At 43.9% G+C, this 13,032-nt stretch overlaps 1 protein-coding gene across 2 annotated transcripts in view; it reads left to right on the top strand.

Moving 5' to 3' along the window:
- The window catches only part of DNAI3 (dynein axonemal intermediate chain 3), a 38,000-nt gene that overhangs the window by 10,137 nt on the left and 14,831 nt on the right, over positions 1 to 13,032 (top strand). For both annotated transcript variants that reach the window (XR_015950985.1, XM_035121728.3), the window contains exons 3-13: positions 1,512 to 1,553; positions 3,020 to 3,201; positions 4,099 to 4,203; positions 4,290 to 4,433; positions 6,378 to 6,580; positions 8,007 to 8,123; positions 8,778 to 8,968; positions 10,102 to 10,226; positions 10,347 to 10,436; positions 11,165 to 11,254; positions 12,695 to 12,823. Coding sequence is in view for 1 of the 2 variants with exons in the window: in XM_035121728.3 (XP_034977619.1) it covers positions 1,512 to 1,553; positions 3,020 to 3,201; positions 4,099 to 4,203; positions 4,290 to 4,433; positions 6,378 to 6,580; positions 8,007 to 8,123; positions 8,778 to 8,968; positions 10,102 to 10,226; positions 10,347 to 10,436; positions 11,165 to 11,254; positions 12,695 to 12,823 (1,418 nt within the window). In the remaining variant the exon portion in view is untranslated. The remainder of the gene's footprint in view (positions 1 to 1,511; positions 1,554 to 3,019; positions 3,202 to 4,098; positions 4,204 to 4,289; positions 4,434 to 6,377; positions 6,581 to 8,006; positions 8,124 to 8,777; positions 8,969 to 10,101; positions 10,227 to 10,346; positions 10,437 to 11,164; positions 11,255 to 12,694; positions 12,824 to 13,032) is intronic.

The raw sequence follows: 13,032 nt of genomic DNA, 5'->3' as shown, positions 1-13,032 counted from the left end.
GAAGCCCCGCCGATCGACGCTGGCGCTGAACCCGGAAGCCTCTCTGTGATGTTTTCATGTGCAGTCGTACCTCTGTTGTCGAATGGAATTGGTTCTGGAAGTCATGTCGACTACTAAAAATGTCTGACAACCAAGGTGTGATTTCTGATTGGCTGCAGGAAGCTCCTGCAGCCAATTGGAAGCCACGTCAGACGTTTGGGTTATGAAGAACGTTCACAAACCAGAACACTCACTTCCGGGTTTGTGGCATTCAGGAGCCAAAACGTTCAAGTCGCAAGGCATTTGGGATCCAAGGTATGACTCAAAAGTTGAAGGTTTTCAGTTACTGTTGATGGCTCCTCCACCCCTCCATTTCCGCCTAGACAGCTCCTTGAAAAGGCCGGGGTGAAACTCAACATGTAGCAGAAGCAAAAATGGTTAAGTTCAGTGGGTTGGGTCCTCAGAATAATCGGGTGAAGGAAGCACATGTAGATGGAAGTTGCACTTTCTCCTCACCCCCTGTTCACCACAATCCCCTGCACTTCCTGAAAAAGTTGGAGGATTGGGCAAAATTGGGTAGCTTTGCATTGGCTTTGTAGTTTTAGACTGTTCTCCCTCTTCCGCTACGGAGTCTACCATACCCCATCCCAAACCATGCCAGTTTCTCTGGTAGGAACAGTGGGCAGCAGTAGAGTTGGGAGGGCAGATGCACACATGACTCCCCCCTCCCCCCAAAAGATCCTGGAAACTGTGGCTTCACAGAACTACAATTGCTAGTACCCTGAACAAACTATGGCTCCCAGGATTCTTTGTGAGGGGTGTCATCTGCTTTAAATGTGTGTTGGATGTGCTTTAATTATCCTGTCTGGGATTATATATATATATATATATATATATATATATATATATATATATATATATAAATATAACACTGGCTATAAAAAGAACAACCGAAATGATCAAAGGGCAACTTTAAAGTGTTTGGGGGCCTTTTAATTCAGGAAAAAAGATTTTGCGGGGAGCATGAGAAAGGTTTGTAAAGTTGCGAATGGGAGAGATCTTAGCAGCCCCAGCTCCCAGGCTATAGCTCAGCCACTGAAATTGATTGATGAAAGGAGACTTTAAAATGGAATTCAACAAATTTGTGGGGTATACTAGTCCTCAACATTTTATGAAACCTCCAGGTGGAAATAGAATTATGGCTATTTTATTTTAAAGCGCCTAAAAATGTACTGTACACAGATCATAAACATGAGATCTTGTGCAAGCTTACAATCTAAATTTAAAGGCATGAGGGGGAAAAGGGATGGGGGGGGATAAAGGGATGGGGAGGGAAAAGGAAAACAAGCAAACTCAGATAGTGTAGTACGGTGTAACCTCTGAATAACATATAATGGAGAAGACAATGGTGTGAGTGGGTTGTTTCATGCCTTCGGTTCCAGAGGATACTTGGCAAGAATTTGCCCTTGGTCTGGTGTAGAAGGGTTCTTCTTAACGTTCTTATGCTAAGACCCCACTTTATCTCATTTCAGCAAAAAAAGATGAAGAAGTGGATTTATCGATGGCAAGCATGGGTAAGTTCAATACGGAAAAAAACAGTTTTTGAATAATATGCAGCAGACAGAGTCTTAAGGCCATAAGGCTAGCTGGGAAAGGAAAAAAAGAAATATTTCTCTTCAGAAGCTGCATCTTCTACGCCAGTGTGGTGTAGTGGTTAAGAGTGATAGACTTGTAATCTGGGGAACCGGGTTCGCATCTCCGCTCCTCCACATGCAACGGCTGGGTGACCTTGGGCTAGTCTTCTCTGAAGTCTCTCAGCCCCACCCACCTCACAGGGTGTCTGTTGTGGGGAGGAGGGGAAAGGAGATTGTTAGCCGCTTTGAGACTCCTTCGGGTAGTGATAAAGCGGGATATCAAATCCAAACTCCTCCTCTTCTTCTTCTTTTAGCTATGGGGTAAATAACACAGAACACATGTCTATTTGGGAAGTTGTAGGAAAGGGGAGCAGATGATTAGCTGGGATTTGTAAGTGCTAAGTAGAATACAGTGTATCTCATAAGACGTTTGGTATCTGTAATGTAATGGTTGGACTGGGATCTCGGAGACTCAGGTTCAAATCCCCACTTGGTCATGAAACTCAGCGGGCGACCTTGGGAAAGTCACTGTTTCTCAGCCTACCCTACCCTACAGGGTTGTAGTGAGGATAACATGGGGAGGGGAGAACCACATGTACTACCGTGAACTCTTTGGAGGAATGGTGGGATAATATCCATCTATAGGGCCCACCATTTTTTGCCTACTCCATTTGCAGAAGGTTTCTGGCCATTTGTGTGGCCCTCAGTGAGCTTGTGGGTACGTTCTGCCTCAAGCGAAAATATTACCAAGCTGATTTTTCTTGGGGCTCGTGGTGCCAAACGTACGAATGTGCCAGGCATCTATTTCCTCCTTTTTAATGAATAGCTGCAGTTGAGCAGGTGCAGTGGAGGACCAGAAATGACAGGGCTTAAGGGATAAATGTAGGGTTTATGAAATGTAACATATTAAGTGAGAGACGTTTGCTGAGGGATTTAGATTTCTGGATGAGCTGGATTAAAATAGGATTTAGCGTTTTGTCAGTTCAAAAAAAAAAGGATTAAGTGAGTGAAGACTTCCCCCCCAAAGCATGTGTACCTAAAGCTTATCAATATTCCCAAATGTAGATTTCATTCAGCTTTGTAAATGCCTAAAAATAAAAAAGCCTGTCCTTGACATCTTCACGGACATAAATTCCTTCACCCTGAGCTCTTTTCCATTCATAATGTATCCATGGCGGTTGCCCCATTAACTGCAATAAAGGGGTTTCGTTTTAGGGTATATGGCAAAAGAAGTGAAAAGGGGGTGGAAAATCTCATTTAATTGTATTAATAGTTGTAAGGGTACAAAAAGTACCTAGTTATACTTGTTGAAGAATTCTAGAATGTGTGGGACAAATTGGTACTTGAAATAAATACAGCCAGCCTTTTAAGAAGTGGTGTTTCTATATTGTTCTTTACTCTTTCAGGCCACCCAGAAATCTTCCCCTTGGTCCTCACTGAGAACACTCAGGAGATATTTCATTGTCGTGCTGACGTCGATGTCACAGCGGAAAACCCTCATAAACTTTTGAAGAGAGAGGACATCATTGATGACATGAAAGCAAGAGCTGCAGTTTCAGACTTCCATCCTTTCAAAAAAATTATCTTAGTGAGTTACCCTGTCGGGGCATGTTGTATACAGGGGGTTGTGCTGGAACTTGGTAAACTGATGGCCTAACTTTATTTCACTTAAGATTTGTTACTCCTCCTGGCAAACAGTCTTTTTGAGCACAAGCTTAGAAGTGGCTGTGATGGAGGCATGAGGTTCACAAAAGGAATGCCCAACATTAACACGGATTGCGGTGTATGTGTTTCCCACAACAGTTTCTCTGGCTTGTAAATGTGCCTATGGGCCCCAAAAGTGACCCCTAGTATGTGGTGTGGGATGAGCAGTTGTGATCTAGAAAGAAATCAGTTGCATTGGCAGGCAGAGGGCATTCTTGAAAGTAATGGGAAGAAGGATACATTGAGAAGAAGCTTAAGGGAGCCTGCTCCTCTGAAGCAGTGCTAGACCAAAAACGTAAGCGGAGAACCTTCCAATCCATCAATATTGAAGTGATGCCATAGAATTGGAAGGGATCCCAAGGGTCAATCAGTCCAACTCCCTGCATTGCAGGAATCTAAACTAAAGCATCTGTGACACATGGCAATCCAACCTCTGCTTAAAAACTTCCAAGGAAGGAGAGTCCACAACTTCATGAGGGAGGCCGTTCCACTGTCGAACAGCTCTTACTCTCAGAAAGTTTCCCCTGATGTTTAGTTGGAATCTCCTTCCTTGTAACTTGAATCTATTGGTTCGAGCCCTAACCCTCCAGAGCAGGAGAAAACCAGCTTGTTCCCTCTGTCATGTGACATCCCTTGAGATATTTGAATATAGCTATCATATCACCTTGGTCTCCTTTTTTCCAAGCTTAAACGTATCCAACTCCTTCAACTGTCAGTTATAGTTGCTTTTAGAAATAGTTTTAAACTGCTTAAAACTTTTCAACTGTTTGTATTCGCACAGGAATATCCTGGGGAAGAACTTCTGATAGTGTTTGACAGGGAATTAAAATATGGGCAAATATTTTATCTTATTGCGACAGAAGAGGCCAAGGAAAGCATTTTACATGTAAGGCTTTTTTTTTTAATGTTGCATTTATCTTTATTTGTATCGTATCGATGCACGTTCACCTTTGCAAATATTTTTCCTGATAGCCTCCCGAGCCAGAGGAAGAGGAAGAGGTCAAAGAGGGCAGCCCAGAAGAATATGTATACAAACCTCCTGTGTGGAAACCTTGGGTTTCGCTTGGAAGCGAAAAAGAAATTGAAGAAGAATCTGTTAAGGAAAGAACAACTAAGGTCAGTCTTCCTAACAGTGTCTTACACAGTCGTACCTTGGAAGTTGAATGGAATCCGTTCTGGAAGTCTGTTCGACTTCCAAAATGTTCGGAAACCAAAGTGCGGCTTCTGATTGGCTGCAGGAAGCCAGGACATTTGGCTTCCAAAAGAACGTTTGAAAACCGGAACACTCATTTCCAGGTTTCAATCGTTTGGGAGCCAAGACATTTGAGATCCAAGGTACGACTGTCTACTTTAAATAACAGCCTTAAATATACTATCTTTTTAGAAGCAATAAACTGTAGGATCCTTGTTGTTGTTGTTTAGTCGTTTAGTCGTGTCCGACTCTTCGTGACCCCATGGACCATACCACGCCAGGCACTCCTGTCTTGCACTGCCTCCCACAGTTTGGTCAAACTCATGTTCGTAGCTTCGAGAACACTGTCCAACCATCTTGTCCTCTGTCGTCCCCTTCTCCTAGTGCCCTCAATCTTTCCCAACATCAGGGTCTTTTCCAAAGATTCCTCTCTTCTCATGAGGTGGCCAAAGTATTGGAGCCTCAGCTTCACGATCTGTCCTTCCAGGGAGCACTCAGGGCTGATTTCCTTAAGAATGGATAGGTTTGATCTTCTTGCAGTCCATGGGACTCTCAAGAGTCTCCTCCAGCACCATAATTCAAAAGCATCAATTCTTCGGCGATCAGCCTTCTTTATGGTCCAGCTCTCACTTCCATACATCACTACTGGGGAAACCATAGCTTTAACTATACGGACCTTTGTAGGCAAGGTGATGTCTCTGCTTTTTAAAATGCTGTCTAGGTTTGTCATCGCTTTTCTCCCAAGAAGCAGGCATCTTTTAATTTCGTGACTGCTGTCACCATCTGCAGTGATCAAGGAGCCCAAGAAAGTAAAATCTCTCACTGCCTCCATTTCTTCCCCTTCTATTTGCCAGGAGGTGATGGGACCAGTGGCCATGATCTTGGTTTTTTTGATGTTGAGCTTCAGACCATATTTTGCACTCTCCTCTTTCACCCTCATTAAAAGGTTCTTTAATTCCTCCTCGCTTTCTGCCATCAATGTTGTGTCATCTGCATATCTGAGGTTGTTGATATTTCTTCCGGCAATCTTAATTCCGGCTTGGGATTCATCTAGTCCAGCCTTTCGCATGATGAATTCTGCATATAAGTTAAATAAGCAGGGAGACAATATACAACCTTGTCGTACTCCTTTCCCAATTTTGAACCAATCAGTTGTTCCATATCCAGTTCTAACTGTAGCTTCATGTCCCACATAGAGATTTCTCAGGAGACAGATGAGGTGATCAGGCACTCCCATTTCTTTAAGAACTTGCCATAGTTTGCTGTGGTCGACACAGTCAAAGGCTTTTGCATAGTCGATGAAGCAGAAGTAGACGTTTTTCTGGAACTCTCTAGCTTTCTCCATAATCCAGCGCATGTTTGCTATTTGGTCTCTGGTTCCTCTGCCCTTTCGAAATCCAGCTTGCACTTCTGGATCCTGGGTTGCCCAATTTTGACTAGAATTCTTTCAGATTTCAAAGCCTGAGTAGGGAGTGGATTTAGAAAGCATCTAGAAAAACGAGAACCTAACCCTTACAGAATCTTTGCTAGCCTTGGCCAAAGTGTGGATTTTACGCAGAGAAAAATGAGGTGGTAACCTGTGAAATACTCCACAGAAGAGGACCTCCGGATGTGGATGAGAAGGTTTGGTGAGAACACTTGAGACTACTCCACCAACAAACTGGTCTCATAACAAGCACATCCCAAGAGTTCAGTTGTTCCTTCCCATGGGGAATGATGAGCATGTTGAAAAATGGTTGTAAAATCAGATCAAATGCAGGTCCTGTAAGAGATCTTAAAGATCTGTTATTCTCTATTTTAAGACAATGCACATTCAAACATACAAAAACAAGAGTTTCCATTGAGAAATATTTTGGCTGAAATTTCAGGTTAAATATAAGATTTCTCGGCGGCAGAGAGAATTTGGGGCTCGGGTTAAATTTCGCAACAGAAACGCTTCGGCTGACCCTAAACACGGCTACGTGGAATGTACGAGTTATTTCGATAAGAACTTTACCATTCGGCAGCTTGAGAAAAATGTTGGCACTCAGGTTGTCCCGATAGTAGAAGAAATAGGAACTCAAACAAAATGGTAAGTATAAGACTTTTTTAAAAACCACATTTAAAATAATTTTTAAAAAGAAACAATGCCCCATTATTTTCTTTCATTATCTGAATGGAGGGAAACCTAGAATTGGGCACCTTTCACTTTTTTAAAATTTACTTTCAAGCAGAGCGGTATGAAGCAGAGAGTGCCATTTCAGATTTTTTATTTTACTACATCCTGCCTTTCTTTTCTGATGCGGTTCAAGGCAACATACATGGGGTTCCTAATTGGCCGACCATCCAGCTACTGACCAGCCTTATACCTGTTTAGCTTTAACAAGGATTGCAACCACAACATACTGTTATAGCACTAGCATAGCCTTTTAATAGTCATGGCTGCTCCCCAACCCCATGAATCATGCGAACTGTAGTTTGTTAAAGGTGCTAGGGACTGTAGCTCTGTCAGGGTTTTCCTAACAACACTCAGCACATTTAACAAACTATATTTCCCAGGATTTCTCTTTTTTGGGGGGTGGAGGTGGAATCCATTACTGTTAATGTGGGATAATAGCACTTTAAAGGTATGGTGTGGTTGCTATATTATGCTACTTCAGATCCTTCCCAGGGATATGTCTTCTGACTATTCCCTGAGATTATGTACATCAAACATCACTCCCTAACAAACAACTACATTTTCTTTTGTGGGGATGGGACTAGGCATGGTATTAAATGGGGCTGATGCAAAAACAAACAAACCAAATAAAACACCCTCATATTTTTTTACTACTACTATTATTCATATTTATTCAATTTGCATACCACTCTTCATCCAAAGATCACAAAGCGGTTCACAACATAAAACTACAAAATGCGAACACAAAATACATAACGAAACAAAAACAAACCAATACCCCCCCCAGCACATTCAAAAGGCCACAGAATGTTAATCAGCCAAAGGTCTGGTTATAGAGAAAAGTTTTCGCCTGGCGCCTAAAGATATGTAATGAGGGCACCAGGCGAGCCTCCCTGGGAAGAGCATTCCACAAGTGGGAAGCCACTGAAGAAGAGGCCCATTCTTGTGTTGCCACCCTTCGGATCTCTCGTGGAGGAGGTGCATGAAATCCTTCTCTCCGCTGCCACCGGTGGGCCAGGTTTGACAGGTCCAAGTATGACTTTGCCTGCCCCACAAATGATGTCTTATATTCAAGTGTAGGCCTAGTTAGCCCTACAGGTCAGAGAGGCTGACCACAGCTGGTTTAGCCAGACTTACCTGTGTGCTTTCTCATCTCCCATCAGTAACAGATGGTGCCGTGCAGCAGGAATGCGGGAACGCTGGGAAATAAGTGGCATACACAAATCTGGCTAAAGGAGGAAGCACTGTGTGAAGTTTCATCAATTCTGCCTTCATTGTTGTGGATTTTCCTTTTCCCTCCCATTTTTTTTTCTTAACAGTGTGTTTTCACTCACCATAGGACCTACCCCAAAAACGCAACAACGCAGTATTACCCAAGGGACTTTTCAGAGGAAGAAAAAGAGAAGTATTTGTCATCGGAAGACCTGAAAGACTTCATTGTCTCTGTGGCTTTAAGGTGAAGTATCAAGGTCCACTGCAAGTTCTGTATGGAGACATAGACAAGATTTCTTGCAGTCATAAAGTATGAGGATAGGGTCACTTAAGGAATACTCAGCCCAAGAAATTATATATAATACTGTTGATCTCGAAGACTTCTGCTTTCCCTCCTTAGGGTTCTTAATCTTTAAACCAGACAGACCTTCAAACAGAGAACTGTCCTCTGTAAAGGAGGACACATGCCCATTCTATAAAGCACTTGGACATATTTTTTATCTCCAGCATCTTGAGCAGCTCCTGGTATCATGTGGAAAATGTCTTCCTTTCAAACGTGTGCCTAAGATCTGTATAATAGGTCTGGAGCAATGTTTCCCAAACTTACCGGTAGGTCTCCAGCTTTTTTGGACCACAGCTCCCATCATCCCTAGCTAGCAAGACCAGATGAGAATTGCAGTCCGAAAACAGCTGGAGACCCAAGTTTGGGAAACACTGGTCTACAGTATCAAATAAAGAAGCCATGGCACATGTTGCTTTAGTGCTAGTGACACTATTTTTTAAAAGTAAAAGTGCATCCTCCCTGAAATAACAAATCTATGCTATATAACAATTTGAGATGCAGTATCTGAATTTTTTTTTATTATTAAAAAGAAAACAAAACATGTCCCCGTTCCAGAGTAGAAATAGCACTGCAGCAGAACGAGATCCTGAATGCCTTTTTTGACGACTGGAAAGCCCTTGCGGAAGACGAAAGTGGTTTTGCGGGCAAGTCCGACGTTTCCCTCAAGGAGTACCAGTCATTCACAGACCTGCATTACCTCAAGGACAGGACCGTGAGCTGCGTCTGCTGGCACCCAACCATTTATGGTAAAGTTTGCGGAGCGTTCGGTTTGCGGGCAGAAACTTTGTGAGGGTTGTCCTGAAGTCTTGGGTTTAAAGATTAGCCACACTGCGCGTTCCACTGGCCCTTTCCCTGAACAAATCAGCAGCACGAAGGAAAATGAGACGAGGAAATCTTTTGTAGCGTGCTAGCGCGAGGGTAGTCAAAGTGGTGCCCTTCAGATCCTGTAGGACCTCAACTTTCCCATAAGCCCCAGCCAGCAGTCAATGGCTAAGGATGCTGAGAGTTGGAACCCAACATATCTGGACTGCACCAGACTGGCTACCCCTGTTTTAGGAAACTTGGGTTACCTCACGCTAGGCAAGCTGTAGCAGAAATGAAAGTGAAACGGTGTTATTGCTGCAGTCTCCTTCTGCTTCATTACTCTTAAGAGTCAAGTTGGATGTTAACACCAGTGACGTAGCATGGGGGGCCCACGGGGTGGTTGCCCCAGGCCCAAAATTGTTAGCGGCGCAAAATTTCAACACCCGGCACTGCCTCAATACAGATGTGGGCTTCCATTGAAAACGGCTTCTCCATGCAAACCAGGAAGTGAGCTCTCCAAACAATGGAACAACTTCCTCTTCTTATCCCCGAGGCTGCAATCTCTTGGGTGATGCAGACACTGTTAGGCTGTTGAATTTGCATGCATACTTGCATCCGTTTCCCTCCCTCACAACCCGCCTTCCACACGGCCCCGGGCACAGGCAACCCATGCTACTTTAAGACTCCTGCTGCAGGCAGGCTAGAACCCTGAGCTCCACTTAGGAGGCAGAATATAAAGCAGCGCCTGTAAATGACTAGAAGAACGTGGGCAGAGCAGATAAGAGAGTTGTTTCTTCACTGCCACCCCCACCATCGTGTTAGGTGGCCCAGAAACTTGCTTAGTAAAAGGCTGAGGACAGCCAAAAGAAAAACATCTCTTCACGTAATGCTTGTGGAATTCACTGCCATCGAGAAGTGATGGTGATGATTAGCTTTTGGGATTTGTACCTCTTCTGAAACACCCCAGGACAATTCTTGGCGCAAATTTCTGACAGCATGGCCGAGTGTGGACATGGACCACTTTAAACGGAGTTTTACCCTTGCAAAAGGTGAAATTACATTTGTCTTCAATCAGGGATCATCGCAGTAGCGGTAACGGAGCGACTGTCTTACGAGGAGCGGGTGAACAACTCTGGTCGACTGCTCTTGTGGAAAGCACCAATTCTCTTTTGGAGTTTTGCAGACCCAATTCACCCCCAGGTAAAGGAGGGCTTGGATTTTTCTGAGGTGTTTAAAGAACAGGACCAATAATTTCAGCATAAGACTGTCCTCAGATCTGATCTATTTCTCCCTCCCCATGTGGATATTTATGTTTTCTAGCTGATGCTGGAGTGCCCTGAAGATATCTACTGCTTTCAGTTCTCCCCAAGCAATCCCAACATCATTGCAGGAGGCTGCATTAATGGACAGGTTAGGATTCCATTATTTTTCAGCTACCTGTTTGCATTTGCAACATACATCGATATTGCGGAATAAGTTGCTCCAGCAGTTTTGCATATGTTTGGGGGACCAGCAAGGGCTAAGGCCCATGCAGGGTCTGGTCATTCTCATCTAACCCTCGAAATCGGAGGTTGCCAGCCTTTTTTGGGGTCTGTGATCACATTTGCAAACTGGAGAAAATGCCAGGGCATCACATACACGCCACAACCAAGCACACACTGCAGCCTATTCTTTTGGTGGCAGCAGAATGCTTCCTTCAAGCCTAATTTCAGCACAGGAGTGGGATCCTATGGGTGCCAGGGAAGACCTCTGTGGGCCCAAGGGTGCCTGGGGGCGCCGCATTGGCAACCCCTGCTCAGAATGCTAACATTGCCTACATGATTACTTTGAGGCTTCCCTAGATGTTGCATCACACCCTCATTTAGATAATTCAGGGTTTATTGAAGTACACCTGGAATCCCCATGCCATTGTATGGGACTTTTTTATAAAAACAACAACAAAAAAACCACCATAAAAATGGTTCCCTTTCTATTAGTACAAAACAGATTTCTTCTCCCTGTGAGCTCAGCTGGCCCTCTCTGCATATTCTGTAGAGGCATATTCTATCCTTCCATCACGTGGCACATTAAAGTGTCCATTAAAACAGGACAATCTGCCTTCTAACGTGTCATTTCCCCTCTCCGCCCTCCCATTCCAGGTTGTACTGTGGGACATTTCAGCGTATGAAGAAAGGTTACGAAATGCTAAGTCTGGTACAGGCGGGAGCAAGAATACCACAGTTAACATGGTTGGTACTTTTTAAAGATTCTGCTTTTAACGTTCCGTATCATGAATTCCTCAAGGAACCACTGAGAAAGTTGCTTCACATTTTCTTCTGTGCAGGAATGAAGTTGCAGGCTTTCCAGAGCACTTGTTTGTGTGCACACAAGTGTAACATAGGGATAAGGGGCTGGAAGTGGGGCAGATCCACCATGCTCGCTTTCTGGCAGGTGGGTCGCTGTGGCTTGCCAGAAGGGGGGAGGAGGTGGCGGGAGAGAAGCTAGCATGCTGCAAATGCCCCAGGAGGAGCATGAGATGGGCTGTTTTGGTGTGCTCATGTCACACTGACTTCCCCGCCACCACATTCCCTTCCCTTTCCTCTCTCCTTTAAGCAACAGCAGTCCACCTGCTAGGAAGCTAGTGTAACAGTTCTGCTCTGCTCCCTCCTCCCAGCAAGATGCTTCTGCAAGGCACCCCAAAGCTACAGCCATTAGCAATTTCCATTTTTGTGACAACAAGGGAAAGTGATTACCCAGTTCCTACATTGCATTTGTTTACTGTATTGCATGCAGTTGCTCCCCACTTCTATGTGGAGCAATGTACCATAGGCCTGAGAATGTACACATTGCATCATTTATTCTAGTTTATTGAAGAAACAAGAGCTCAAAATTTGTAACTATCCTTTCAAGGGATCTAAAAGGGACTAGTGTGGTGTAGTGGTTAAGAGTGGCGGACTCGTTATCTGGTGAACTGGGTTCGCTTCCCCGCTCCTCCACATGCAGCTGTTGGGTGACCTTGGGCTAGTCACACTTCTCTGAAGTCTTTCAGCCTCACTCACCTCACAGAGTGTTTGTTGTGGGGGAGGAAGGGAAAGGAGATTGTTAGCCACTTTGAGACTCCTTAAGGGGAGTGAAAGGTGGGATATAAAGTCAAAACTCTTCTTCTTCTTCTTCTTGTTCAGGTGTGAAAGGAAACTGTGGCTTTGTGTTTTTAGTTGCCCCTGAAAAACAAAGGGAGACCCAGGTGCTCACTCATACAACGCAAGAGTATTATTATTTTTGACTCAATCCCTAGAATATGGGCTAGCTAGATAGGTCAGGTTGTATCAATGAATTCTTGACCGTTTCCTCCCCCCACCCCAGGATGTATTCAAAATTATTCACAATACAAACAGGAATGGCAAGTGGATGCAAGAAGCAATGCCCACCAAGAAAGCATGGAAAAACTAGAAAGAGCTGGGTCATGCAATGGATACAAATGATATCTCAGTCAGTAGAGCATGAGGCTCTTAATCTCAGGGCCGCAGGTTCAAACCCTGTGTTGGGTGAAAGATTCCTGCATTGCAGGGGCTTAGATTATATGCAGGGAATTGGATAACATATGACCCTCGTGTCCCTTCCAACTCCCAACATTCTATGATTCTGTCATGTATGGAAATTAGTGGACACTAATTTGTGTTCAATTTCAGCCAAGTTTCATGCTGGAACAACAAGTTGGGAAGGAGCCACACTTGGTGAGATACTGTGCAGTCTCTTCCATTGAATATGGCCATAAATCAGTAATAACAGATATACAGTGGTTGCCAGAGTTTTTTGAGGTAAGAGTCAGTTGTAAGTATTTCATATCTGTACTGTTAATGCAAAAGAGAAAAATACAAATAAGGCCTTATTTGTTACTTCTGTATTACTGTCTGGGACCAACACAGGAACAGTGATCTACACTAAGCAACCCATGCATATTTAGCTCAGTATGAATTACCCATGTGATTTCAAAGGGCTGCTTCACACCATACTTCTTTGTTTTGTT

This window comes from Zootoca vivipara, chromosome 7 (assembly GCF_965207765.1).
Source record: "Zootoca vivipara chromosome 7, rZooViv2.hap1.1, whole genome shotgun sequence".
NCBI lineage: Eukaryota > Metazoa > Chordata > Lepidosauria > Squamata > Lacertidae > Zootoca > Zootoca vivipara.
This window is presented reverse-complemented; position numbering and strand designations above follow the sequence as displayed.